Raw genomic sequence first — 14,435 nt, forward strand, 5'->3', positions numbered from 1 at the left:
TGGCACAGACTTGGTACTTGAAGAAGAAGAAGATATATATTTTGTAAAAATTATTTTTAACTGGTCAAATTGATATGTTTTGATATTTGTATAATCCTTTAGATTGCTGTAGTTCCTTATGTGTGTTTTAACCCTGCATGAATACATTCAATTGACATGCTGCTCTTTTGTTGTCCTCTTTAATGTTGTTGTTGTTATTGTTATTGTTGTTGTGGTTTTTGTTGTTATTGTTATTGTTGTTGTGGTTGTTGTTGTTATTGTTATTGTTGTTGTGGTTGTTGTTGTTATTGTTATTGTTGTTGTGGTTGTTGTTGTTGTGGTTGTTGTTATTGTTGTTGTTATTATTGTTGTTGTTGTTGTTGTTGTTGTTATTGTTATTGTTGTTGTGGTTGTTGTTGTTGTTATTGTTGTTGTTATTGTTGTTGTTGTTGTTATTGTTGTTGTTGTTGTGGTTGTTGTTGTGGTTGTTGTTGTGGTTGTTGTTGTTTTGGTTGTGGTTGTTGTTGTTATTGTTGTTGTTATTGTTGTTGTTGGTGTGGTTGTTGTTGTTGTTGTTGTTGTTGTTGTTGTGGTTGTTGTTTGCATCCCAATACCTTGACAGTAAAACACGGGTTGGTGTTCAGTTTGAAACTCAGCAGTTGGATTTCAGGAATTTGCTGAAGTCTTCAACGTCCAAAGCTAAGTGAGTTTTTTTATGCTTGTGTTTTAACTCTCCCCTTACCATAAATGGAAATTTACCCAAAATTTTACTCTTAAGTCTAAAGAAAAATAGATATATGTATTCAAACAGAAAAGCAAAAAGCACATTCTATATATAATTCTCTTCAGCAAAAAAATCTCGACAAGACAATGTCAAATTTTTATATCTATAACAAAATATTCTCTTTAAATGATATGATGTAGGAAAGAAATCAGAATGAGAAAATTGTTGTTAGAATCGTAACGAATTGGACGATTTTCCAATGTTTGGTAAGGAGAGGGTTAAATGGGTGGTGCCCGAAGTTAACTTATTTGCAAGTCTGATAACCCAATCCATTATGGGCTCATCGTTGGAATGGAAATCTCAACAACAAAAATGACGTAAAATATTGTCCATTACAACAATGTTGAGCTAGGCCCATAATTGTGTTCGGATTTCAGACCTGCATACTTATATATATATAATTTTAGCACTATTCTATTTAGCTGCATATATTCTGTCTGTAACCATTTTTTCCCAATAAATCATAATAAATAACATTCATTTGGAGTAGATCATTAAATGCGTGTTGACTTACGAGATACATTTCTTACATGCATGTTGTGTTCTGAGATGTCACTTCATACTTGTTGCATGGAAAATAGTGTTGTTTTGTGATTTATTTTTTAGAACTTGGCCTGGTGTATACAAATAATATATATATATATATATATATATATATATATATATATATATATATATATATATATATATATATATATATATATATATATTATTTGTATACACCAGGCCAAGTTCTAAAAAATTATATATATATATATATATATATATATATATATATATATATATATATATATATATATATATATATATATATATATATATACTTAGAGACTTTCTAGAACCCTTTTCTTCATTTTACGATGTCATTCAATACTCATCTGTTGTTGTTTTTTTTACACAGGAAATTCTCTGAAGATGTGGAGGCGGAAGTCGTGGTCACGACAGAAATGCCTGAGCAACATGAGGATGTCGAAGAAGTGCTGACTGTAGAGGTGAGATTTCGTCATTATTTATTTTGAATTACTAGAACGTTGGACAGCAACATGTCACGTGGTTTGAACCTGCAGCAGAAAATAAATGAATCAAATTATGTAAAATAAAAAGCAAACATGTCTAGTACTACGAAAAATTCGTAAAAATACGAATTTTTGGCTCCAGCTACAGAGCTGCATAGGTCTCTTTGACTCAATACATCTTGTGGAGAAGGAAAGTTTTGCTTCTTCGAACCTATAATCAGGACTTTGGAGCATTTTTGGACCATGCTGAGAGCAAATTGTTTATTTCTTAAGCTATTTAAAGTGAACGTTTCTATTTTCCTCCTTGGAAACTACGAATTTTAAAAAGTTTCCAGTAGGCAGCTCTGTAAAAGTGTTCGTGTAAATGTTGCTGCTCAAAGCTCAAAGAAATAAATAATAATGTGAAATTGAATGTAAGCTTCAATATAATTACAAAAACAGATCAAATGAACGTTTCGGGTTTCCCCTTTATCAACAAAACAGGATGAATGAAACAACACAGATGGATGAGATGATGTGGTAGTGGCGTAGTTAAGATCTGTTTTTGTAATTAAATTGAAGCTTACATTCAATTTCACATTATTATTTATGTAAAAGTGTTCTAATTTTAAACATTCTATCGATACGAATGCAATTTTTCAAATCTAACCCCACCCTTACCCTTCCTACCCCTTTTCTTACATTGTGCAATCAGATAAAAGAGGAACCCAAAGAAGGCCCAACATTTGTCAAACCCATTGATGACGTCACTGTCAAAGAGGGCGAATCAGCTCGCTTCGACTGCAAAGTTCAAGGTCAACCAATGCCTTCCTTCGTATGGTATCACGACAACCAGCCAATCAAATCCGATTCCGTTTACCAAATTCTTCCCGGAGAGAATGGCGAGTTCACACTGCTTCTTCCTGAAGTTTTTCCGGAAGATGCAGGGACATACACAGTCAAGGCCGTTAACGAGGTCTCTGAAGTGGAATGTTCAGCAACTCTCACTGTAGAAGGTGAGTAGAAATATGACCCAACGTCTCAAAACGGTATTATGTCGGGATGAACCAGACGCTAAAAAGTCTAAATTGAAGCTAAACTGGTCAAACATTCGAATTATTGCTATTCAGCATTCTAAAATATGGTATTCATTCTCCTCTATAAAGCATAGAAACTAAACGTCAGACAGATATTTCTGGCTTCAAATTCAATTTTCAGCATCTTAATCATCCCGACTTAATACCGTTTTGAGGCGAGGGGTTACAAATAGAGACACCCTAAATACCAAATTTATCTCTTTGTCTAAGTTTTTTTTTTTTTTTGGTAATATTCGGGCAATGAATATTATTTAATATCAATACAGATATATAGAGTTCTGGCACTAGTATTGAATATTGCTTGAACTATCAACGTGTATATATTTACATTATTATGCGATAATCCAATCTATGAATTATTTCTGATATGTTTAAGATAATGCTCACCCTAAATACATACTCGAAAAGAAAGAGAGTATTTATTGGGGTAATTATTGGAGCGGATAATCCAATAGAAAGCAGACAAGATGATAAGAATTAAGTGCAAAACTTCAAAATGTCAAAAAAACTGGTGGAAATTGATGTTTCGGGTTTCACAATTGTGACCCATCGTCTCAAAACGGTATTATGTCGGAACGAACCAGATGCTTAAAAGCCGAATTTAATGTTAAACTGGTCAAAAATATAAATTGTTGGCATTAGCACCCTAGAATATGGTATCCATTCTCCTCAATAAAACTTACAAACTCAACACAACTCTGATATTTCTGGCTATAAATTCAATTTCCAACATCTTAACAAGCCCGACTTAATACCGTTTTGAGGCGAAGGGTCACAATTAGAAAATTTATTGATGCTATGTATTTAGGTAAAATATTTACAACATCCTTCAGTTGGATAAAATGTACCGTCAAACAAAACTTTTTGTAACCTTCAATGTTTATAGTCTAATTCATACAAGTTAATGATAAATGTTCTTTAAAATGGCTGTCCACAAAAATAAAAAGAGCGGAGTGACGTCAACTTCGTTCATTCTATACTATACTTTGCTTCATAGTGTCGAGAAAGTAAAGTTTAGGTAAGGCATTTGAATAATGAACATGTTTAAAGTGTGAAATGGGTGAAGTACAATGAAATATGCGGCTATGTAGTCTTGTGGTATGACACTCGCCTTCGGATCAGAAGGTTCTGGGTTTGAGCCTCGCTCGGCGTATAGTTGAGTCTTTGGAAAAGGCTCTCTACTCACATTCTCTCACCGTACTCAAGTGTAAAATAAGTGCCTGGCTGTTAACAGCGTTGTCTTGTTCGAAAAAAATTGTAATAACGCCTAATAGGCATGATGTCCCGTCCTAAATGTTAAATGTTGCTGCTGGCCAGGGACCCCTTGTAAAGCGCTTTGAGCACGTTTAGTGGATATTGCGCTGTATAAAAGCTTTAAAAATTTTAATTGCAAAGGAAACCTCAAGTTATACCATACCGCCTATTAATCCAACTGAGTTCATAACTTTTGGCAGAATACTCTGTCATGTTTTATTATTGGGACAATTTTTTTTCTTTTTGGTAATGAGGCAGTTTAAAAAAATTTTGTTTCTGATGTTCTAGAATTGTTGTCGGAAACAAGTTCGGTGACATCCCGAGAAGACCAACAGCAAGAAGAAGTGGTTATAGAAGCTATACATGCCGAAGCTGCTCTTAAAATACAGTCTGCCTTCAGAGGATACAAAGTAAGTGTCGATAATAGTTGGTTGGTTGGGACAGACCTGCCTATTTATAACTTTTGGACGCTCCTAATTTTTAGGGGATAAAAATTGTAGTCAATATAACACTAAAAGTAACCAAAAATCATCAAATATTGGCCCTCATAGGGATTAACCCTCTCCTTACCAGCCATTTTCAGAATTTTCCCCAAACGTCATACCAACCCAACACAAAAAAACAGACATTTCTTACTCAAACAGAAAAGCAACAAGCACATTCTATACATAATATTCTTTGACAATATGCGCTCTATTACAAAATGTCAAGTTTTTATAGCTGTAACAAAAAGAAATGAAATCTGGATGAGAAAAGTGACGCTTGAATAGTAACAAATGTGACGATTTTCCAATAGGTGGTAAGAAGAGCACTTCAGAATCCTTAGAATTATAATATATTCTCGTATCATTTTTTTTCATTTTCCGTAAGTTTCATTGGCTTAGATAGAGATACTCGTGCAGTTCAGAAATTGGAGCCAGAATTTTGTAATTCTACGATTTTTTTTGTAATAGTGGGCAGGTCTGGGTTGGGGTTTCAATTTTGGTCTCCTTTTCCCCCTTTGTTTTCTTACTCTTTTTATACAGTTTTCTTGTTCGTATACTGCATAAAACAGAGAAAATTATTTATATTATAGTGATTATTGTACATAATGTCCTTCTTATATATTTACCGAGAGTCTGGATAGCTCAGTTGATAGAGCACTCGCTTCAAACGCAAAGGGACCGAGATCAATTTCGGGTGAAGTCGAGATTATTTTTTTCTTCTGAGCCCCCTTGTCCACCAAGCAGCAGTAATTGGGTGGCTGAGTCTGTTAGATGTGGCAGAAAGTACTTTGCGATAGACTAGCATCCTACCTAAAGGGTAACATACAATTCCTAAAAAAATAATGTCTATTTCACGCTATAGAAACCAAAATAAACTCCGGCTCTCTGGGCCTAATGGCTCTGCTGAAGGACATATTTTTTGTATACCTACTTACTAAGATGCTATGTTATGTTTTTTCAGGCACGTGAAGAAGTCAAGCTGTTGAAGGCTCAAGATGCCCCTGAAGATGTTACAGTGGAGACTTCAGTTACTCTTCCACAAGAGGTATGTCCGTGTCCATTTTATTATCCTCTTTCATCCCATTTCATTTCCTGTGTTTACCCCTAGTCTCCTTATTTCTATTCATAAATGCTTGTATATTTTTTATAAAGTGTTTTACCATTATTATTGTATATAATATTTAGATCATGTTCTTACCACTAAAATATATAATATGATATTTTCAGCATAATTGAAGATTTGTTATATCGACTTAGCTTAGTTTACATGAAGCTTGGATTATAATTTTATATGTATTAATAGGGAATGAGATTAGCGGAAGAGTAGCGTCCCTTGATTGGACGTCACCTTTCAGAGAGAACGTCAATTTGGTTTTGAAGTGTCTCAAGCCGCTTACACCGGAAGCGAGGACCAGAGACTCATGCGCATAACCAACATGACCTTCTCTCTCTAATAACTTTTCCGCCGGTGACGTCACAGACTATGGGTGACGTCCAATCAAGGGACGCTACTCTTCCGCTAATCTCATTCCCTTTAGTAATTATAGACACAAATTCCATGTTTTATTTATTATTTTAAAAAAGAAAAACAATTTTAAAGCATTCATTTGAAGCTTATAAGCTTTGCTTATCACTTGTAATGTGGATAATATATTATATGCTTTGAACATTTATCTATGCTGCTAAGAGGCTTAGCTTACATTACGGTTATGGTTACTGTGATCACAAATGCTTACATAGAACAGACTGGTTACTAAATTTTCAAGACTATCTATAAATGTAACACACTAATTAATCATGGAATTATTTAAATTTTTGAAAAAGTTTTATGCCTAAAATTGCATAAAGATTCTTTAACTGCCTTTTATTGTAAAAGTGTTTTTTTTTCCTTTCTTGTTACTTTTTGGCACATCTGTACTTCAGTTACTTCTTTCTGTATCCATGTCAATATTCTTTGCACTTACTCACCGTCTGTGTCTTTCTGTCAAATAATATTGAGTAAATTTTGCATGAATCAGATCTTCGATAATAATCATAATAATAGTAATAATAATAATAATAATAATAATAATAATAATAATAATAATAATAATAATAATAATAATAATAATAATAATAATAATAATAATGCTAATGATAATAATAATAATAATAATAATAATAATAATAATAATAATAATAATAATAATGATGATGATGATGATGATGATGATGATGATGATGATGATGATAATAATAATAATAATAGATCTTTATTGTCCATAAATATGGCAATTTGTCATTTAGTTACAATTGTTATAACGTTATATGATAACTATAACATTGAACCCAATCTATGAAATCTACAGATAAAAGTAAATTTCACTTGAAATGTAGACCCTTACGTTCTATTGTTATTTTGGGGTGTTTTTTTTTACTATCACTCATAAAACATCCGCCACGGCCTGAAGCCTGTTACTGACACCCTGTATAATGTAAAAGGGAATGGAAACATTTCTCTCTTTCTTACTTATCCAGTTACTTTCACTCTTAACTTGACTTAATTAAGTATCTCAAACTTTTTTTTTTTAAAACAGAATATTTTTGTGTCGTTGACTTCACATTAAAACGATCAATACATAAATAATCTATTAATCGATTCACTGAACGATATGGGGTTCGATTTTTTGAGTTATATTTTTAAAAATATTTTCGTTGTTTTATGGATAAAAAAAAATAATATAAGAAAACTATCAAATAATTAACATCTTTGCTTTAATTTCAGTTTCTTTTGCTTAAATTCTTATTATTTTTTATCTTTTATCTATATTAGGGTTTTCCTCCATATCAGTTGAGTTCAGTGGGATGAATGCTAATTTGTGCATGAATTAATAATAGTTATGAAAAACATGAATTATAGAGACCCTTGTTAAAATTTTACGAATCATTTTTCCACACAATTAGCATTCGTTTCCAACTGGATTTCAACACACTGGTTACAAAATAATATTGTTGCATGTTGCAGCCACTGCACCTAACTTCTATTTTTCGTTTCTACTTTTTTTTTCCATTTTTCCCTTTCATTTCACCACCTAGTATCTTTTGCATGGAGTAGAATTTCGCCAATTTCAGCAACCAACCTTGTGCATGCCAAATAGATGTAATATAGGAACAAATATGAATAGCCATTGTAACAATAATACATCTGCTATTGCAACTACTATCTTCACGGCTCACTGCGCTACTGTGGCTGAATCTTATAGCAATGCAAAGGCGATTGTCACTCACAAGATTAATAAATCTGATTGCACTGAATTGGACTCCAATTACATACATAATTTCCTGACTTTGTTGAAGGAACCAAGTCAAGATGTGAAATACACGACCGAAAAGCCAGAAGAAGAAGTCAAAGACGATAGGATATTAGAAGAGTCGGAGAGGGATGTCCAAGATGTCTCACCCGAAACGACAGAGTCTCTTTCTGAGGTTGAAACAACTTCTTTAACCTCTGTGGTAACTACGATTCCAACTTCTTCCTTGGATGTTTCGAAAGAAATGCCGGAAGTGACGATATTCGTGGACACTGTTGAGTCATCACCAATTGCGGATAGTGAGACGATTGAAAGCATAAGTGAAGAAAAGCCTGAGGAGGCAAGTTTTGAGTCTGTTCAATCCGTCATTGAAACCGTTGTTGACGTCGTCGAAGATACAGAGACAGAAATTGTCGAGGATGATAAACACGTTGATCTCAAAGCTGCACATATCGAGGAACTGGAATTGCATGTTGATGACACTGGAGAAATTGATATCCCAGAGGATTATTCTACCTTTGAGGTGAAAATGGAGCAGCTAGTCAAAGAAACACCGACTGTTACATCAGAACAGGTATTGGTTGATGAAATTCAACAGGAAGATATTGTGGAGGAAGTAGAATTCAGCATTGCTGATGCATCAGTTCCAACGGAAGTTGTGGATCTGGAGACTGAAAGTATAAAATCAGAAACAGATAAATCAGACTTAAAAGTCACATTTGTAAAAGAAGAGCAGTATGAGAGTGGAATGCCAGAGTCTGATAATGAAGAAGAAATTATCAGCATTGAAGCTCCCAAGCGTGAACTAAAAGAGGTAGACATTGAAGTTCCTTTTACCGTGGCAAAAGACAAAGATCAAGATGAAGAAACTGTGATTATTGAAGCTCAGATTCCCATGGTTGAAACAAATGAAGAAGTGGAAATTGAATATGAACTTTCAAAAGAAGAAATTGTAGAAACGGAGATTGAGTTTGAAATTCCACAATCTGAGGATATTGATGAAGTTGATGTGGGTGAAAGTGGAAAAGAAGTAGATGATATTGGAATTGAACTCTGGAAAACGAATCAACAAAAGTCTCAACTTGAGGTTGACATTCCTGAGTCTGAACACGGAGATGAAATTGTTAAAGTTCATGTCCCTAAACACAAACTACCTGACGATTGGTTCCAAAGTAAAGTTTACATTGAGGAAAAAGAAAAGGATGTCAAAAAGGCAGATATTTTAGAGATTGTAAACGAAACAGGCCTTACTGTAATTGACGATAAAAAAACCGAGGATGAGATTTCCAAATCTGAAATGCATGAAGAATTTTTCAAAATGCAAGTTCCTAAACGTGAATTGTCTCATACAGCTTTCAAAGATTCTTCCATTGTAGGAGATGGAGAACATGAGATAGAAACAGAAGCGGATGAAATTAAGGTTGAAATCGCAATTCCTGTAATAGAAGAAACAGAATCACCCGCTGAAGTAATTGAGTTTGAACAAGATGCCGTAGAAAGCATAGTGCAGATAGAAGAAGTGGTATCTGATGATGAAACATTACCAATACAACAAACACATGAAACTGAATATGAGCATATAATCGAACAGCTCATATTAGAAGAAGTGGAAATTACAGATGAAACACCAAAGCTTGAAACCGAAGATACCAAAGCAGAGATTGCCTTCCCTATTGTTGAAGAATTTGAAAGTGAAGATGAAACGTCAACCGAAGAAGTAAAACCGGAATTTCTTATGATAGAAGAGGTTGAAATTGAAACTGAAGTATCCATAGTCAAGGAAGTGAGGTTTGAATCTGATGTTGAAGTCATCATTCCCAAAGTTGAAGAAGTTGAGGTTGACGTTGAAAGTACCGATAGTCCCAAAATTGAAGATGTCGAAGTTGAATTTGAAGCTCCTAAAGTTGAAGAATTTGAAATTGAAGTTGAAAGTCCCAAACTTGAAGAAGTTGAGGTTGATGTTATATGTCCCGAAACTGAAGAAGTTGAGATTGACGTTGTTGAAGAAGTTGAGGTTGAATTTGAAAGTCCCAAACTTGAAGAAATTTACGTTGACGTTGAAGCTCCTACAGTTAAAGAAGTTGAGATTGAAGTTATTGAAGAAGTTGAGGTTGATGTTGAAGCTCCCAAAGTTGAAGAAGTTGAGGTTGGCGTTGTTGAAGAAGTTGAGGTTGACGTTGTTGAAGAAGAAGAGACTCACGTTGAAGGTCCCAAAGTTGAAGAAGTTGAGTTTGAAGTTGTCAGTCCCAAAATTGAAGAAGTTGAAGTTGACGTTGAAGCTCCCAAAGTTGAAGAAGTTGAGTTTAAAGTTGAAAGTCCCAAAATTGAAGAAGTGGAGGTTGACGTTGTTGAAGAAGTTGAGTCTTACGTTGAAGGTCCAAAACTTGGACAAGTTGAGATTGACGTTGTTGAAGAAGTTGAGGTTGACGTTGTTGAAGAAGAAGAGACTCACGTTGAAAGTCCCAAAGTTGAAGACGTTGAGTTTGAAGTTGTCAGTCCCAAAATTGAAGAAGTTGAGGTTGACGTTGAAGCTCCCAAAGTTGAAGAAGTTGAGTTTGAAGTTGAAAGTCCCAAAATTGAAGAAGTGGAGGTTGACGTTGTTGAAGAAGTTGAGTCTTACGTTGAAGGTCCAAAACTTGGACAAGTTGAGATTGACGTTGTTGAAGAAGTTGAGGTTGACGTTGTTGAAGAAGAAGAGACTCACGTTGAAGGTCCCAAAGTTGAAGAAGTTGAGTTTGAAGTTGTCAGTCCCAAAATTGAAGAAGTTGAGGTTGACGTTGAAGCTCCCAAAGTTGAAAAAGTTGAGGTTGGAGTTGAAAGTCCCAAATTTGAAGAAGTTGATATTGAAGTTGTTGAAGAAGTTGAGGTTGAAGTTGAAAGTCCCAAATTTGAAGAAGTTGACGTTGGCGTTGTTGAAGAAGTTGAGGTTGACATTGAAACTCCTAAAGTTGAAGAAATTGAGGTTGACGTTGTTGAAGAAGAAGAGACTCACATTGAAGGTCCCAAAGTTGAAGAAGTTGAGGTTGACATTGAAGCTCCTAAAGTTGAAGAATTTGAAATTGACGTTGTTGAAGAAGTTGAGGTTGACGTTAAAGCTCCCAAAGTTGAAGAAGTTGAGTTTGAAGTTGAAAGTCCCAAAATTGAAGAAGATGAGATTGACGTTGTTGAAGAAGGTGAAGTTGATTATGAAGCTCCCAAAGTTGAAGAAGTTGTGGTTGACGTTGAAGCTCCTAAAGTTGAAGAAGTTGAGGTTGACGTTGTTGAAGAAGTTGAGGTTCACGTTGAAGCTCCTAAAGTTGAAGAATTTGAAATTGACGTTGTTGAAGAAGTTGAGGTTCACGTTGAAGCTCCCAAAGTTGAAGAAGTTGAGATTCACCCTGTAGAAGAAGTTGAGGTTGAATTTGAAAGTCCCAAACTTGAAGAATCTGAGGTTGATGTTGTTGAAGAAGTTGAGGTTGAAGTTGAAAGTCCCAAAGTTGAAGAAATTGAGTTTGAAGTTGAAGGTCCCAAGATTAAAGAAGTGGAGGTTGACGTTGTTGAAGAAGTTGAGGTTGATGTTAAAGCTCCCAAAGTTGAAGAAGTTGAGTATGAAGTTGAAGGTCTCAAGATTAAAGAAGTGGAGGTTGACGTTGTTGAAGAAGTTGAGACTCACGTGGACGGTCCCAAACTTGAAGAAGTTGTGGTTCATGTTGTTGAAGAAGTAAAAGTTGAAGTTGAAAGTCCCAAACTTGAAGAAGTTGAGGTTGACGTTGAAACTCCTAAAGTTGAAGAAGTCGAGATTGACTTTGTTGAAGAAGTTGACGTTGACGTTGAAGCTCCTAACGTTGAAGAAGTCGAGATTGACTTTGTTGAAGAAGTTGAGGTTGACGTTGTTGAAGAAGTTGAGGTTGACGTTGTTGAAGAAGTTGAGGTTGACGTTGAAGCTCCTAAAGTTGAAGAAGTTGAGGTTGACGTTGTTGAAGAAGTTGAGGTTGACGTTGAAGCTCCTAACGTTGAAGAAGTTGAGGTTGACGTTGTTGAAGAAGTTGAGGTTGAGGGTCCCAAATTCGAAGAAGTTGAGGTTGACATTGCAGGTCCTGAAGTTGAAGAAGTTCACACTGTTGAAGAAGTTAAGGTTGATGTTGGAAGTCTCAAAGCTGAAGAGATTGAGGTTGACGTTGAAGGTACCAAATTTGAAGAAGTTGAGATTGAAGCCCTTGTTCCCGAAACTGAAGGATTGGAGATCGACACTGGAAGCTTTGTTATAGAAAATGTAGAGATTGAAACTGAATCTCCCAAAGAAGCAGATATTCATTTTGGATATACCCAGCCTGAACCGGAACTTCAAGAAGTGGTTCTGACAAGCTCTGATGTAGTTGTAGAAATTCCTGTAGAGGATTCACATGTTGATATTGCTCTAGCCAAACCAGACATTTCACAACCCGAAAATGACACTATTGAAACGGAAAATGTTATTACCGATCAGCCTGTTTATGAGATTGAAATACAATCAAACCTTCAAATGCCTGTGCAAACAACTATACACGACAGTGAGTTTTATGACGACCAAATAGAAATTACCGCTGAAACTATTGAAGACGTGAAACAGGACTTCGACATTGACAAGGATATTGACGAAAGTTCTCTGAAAGCTTCATCAACCGAATCCGTTAGTGCTGATGAATTTGTGAACAAAGAAATTGAAAGTGTTTTTACTTTAGATACAGACACTACATCTACTGACGAAACTGCTATCTCGTATGAGATGGTTACTGTACCCGATGACAGGATGGTGGACGACCATGTCACACATGCAATAGAGGTGGGTGACGGATGACTGTGTGACTTCATTCACTTCCATTATAACATTCATTTTATCATTATTTCTCTCCTCTTTACACTATTATTGTATATCCAAAGTGGTTTTCGGGTGAATTGCTTCTTACCCGAAAAGTACCGAGTTCGAATACCCAATGTGCTGTGTCGCCTTGAGTAAGTCGTCGGTCTCGCTCTAGCTCAATTTGCGGCGCTGCACTGCGGCTGTCGCCTGAGTTATCCCAGTCTTACCTTGGAATAGACCTTAAAGACACATTTCCCCTATGGGATGAATAAAGATAATTTTACTTTACTTTACTATATTTTTCTCAATCATTTGTAGCTTTAGATAACAATTCGATAATTCTACAAATAACTCTCACAAAAGTGAGTGGAGCAGGCACTTATGTTGGTAACAACAAGATATGAAGTGAATAGAAAAGTGCCAGAAGACAATAGAGAATAAAATTTTTTTCGCGGCGGTGGTGGGGTTTGAACCTGCGACCTTATTGGTACGACAACTCCGCCTGGCAGGTGAGAGCGTGGCTCTACCGTGTGAGCTATCCACGAACACAAAAATATTCGTTTCAAACTCAAAGTCATTACTAGATCCCTCTCTCACCCACTTCTTGAGACCGCCGATTCGTTCGTACACCACCATCGCGAATAATTTTGACCAGCAGTTAAGCTTAATAGCCAATATTCTCAACACAAACATATAACATAGAAACGATTGAGACATTGAGTATGCTCCGGTGTATGGGGTGAATTTTTAATTCAGAAAAGTGAGTGGAGCAGGCACTTATGTTGGTAACAACAAGATATGAAGTGAATAGAAAAGTGCCAGAAGACAATAGAGAATAAAATTTTTTTCGCGGCGGTGGTGGGGTTTGAACCTGCGACCTTATTGGTACGACAACTCCGCCTGGCAGGTGAGAGCGTGGCTCTACCGTGTGAGCTATCCACGAACACAAAAATATTCGTTTCAAACTCAAAGTCATTACTAGATCCCTCTCTCACCCACTTCTTGAGACCGCCGATTCGTTCGTACACCACCATCGCGAATAATTTTGACCAGCAGTTAAGCTTAATAGCCAATATTCTCAACACAAACATATAACATAGAAACGATTGAGACATTGAGTATGCTCCGGTGTATGGGGTGAATTTTTAATTCAGAAAAGTGAGTGGAGCAGGCACTTATGTTGGTAACAACAAGATATGAAGTGAATAGAAAAGTGCCAGAAGACAATAGAGAATAAAATTTTTTTCGCGGCGGTGGTGGGGTTTGAACCTGCGACCTTATTGGTACGACAACTCCGCCTGGCAGGTGAGAGCGTGGCTCTACCGTGTGAGCTATCCACGAACACAAAAATATTCGTTTCAAACTCAAAGTCATTACTAGATCCCTCTCTCACCCACTTCTTGAGACCGCCGATTCGTTCGTACACCACCATCGCGAATAATTTTGACCAGCAGTTAAGCTTAATAGCCAATATTCTCAACACAAACATATAACATAGAAACGATTGAGTATGCTCCGGTGTATGGGGTGAATTTTTAATTCAGAAAAGTGAGTGGAGCAGGCACTTATGTTGGTAACAACAAGATATGAAGTGAATAGAAAAGTGCCAGAAGACAATAGAGAATAAAATTTTTTTTTTCGCGGCGGTGGTGGGGTTTGAACCTGCGACCTTATTGGTACGACAACTCCGCCTGGCAGGTGAGAGCGTGGCTCTACCGTGTGAGCTATCCAC

At 35.9% G+C, this 14,435-nt stretch overlaps 1 protein-coding gene across 1 annotated transcript in view; it reads left to right on the plus strand.

Annotated features, from left to right (window-relative positions):
• LOC144958989 (uncharacterized) overlaps positions 1-14,435 on the plus strand; it is a 589,046-nt gene that overhangs the window by 253,688 nt on the left and 320,923 nt on the right. The window contains exons 108-113 of the mRNA XM_078891292.1: positions 602-682; positions 1,665-1,755; positions 2,474-2,774; positions 4,398-4,519; positions 5,556-5,639; positions 7,931-12,685. Of these exons, the coding sequence (XP_078747418.1) occupies positions 602-682; positions 1,665-1,755; positions 2,474-2,774; positions 4,398-4,519; positions 5,556-5,639; positions 7,931-12,685 (5,434 nt within the window). The remainder of the gene's footprint in view (positions 1-601; positions 683-1,664; positions 1,756-2,473; positions 2,775-4,397; positions 4,520-5,555; positions 5,640-7,930; positions 12,686-14,435) is intronic.

Source organism: Berghia stephanieae, chromosome 13 (genome assembly GCF_034508935.2).
Source record: "Berghia stephanieae isolate SIO BIC M18660-M18661 chromosome 13, UCSD_Bste_1.3, whole genome shotgun sequence".
In the NCBI taxonomy this organism is placed as follows: Eukaryota; Metazoa; Mollusca; class Gastropoda; order Nudibranchia; family Aeolidiidae; genus Berghia; species Berghia stephanieae.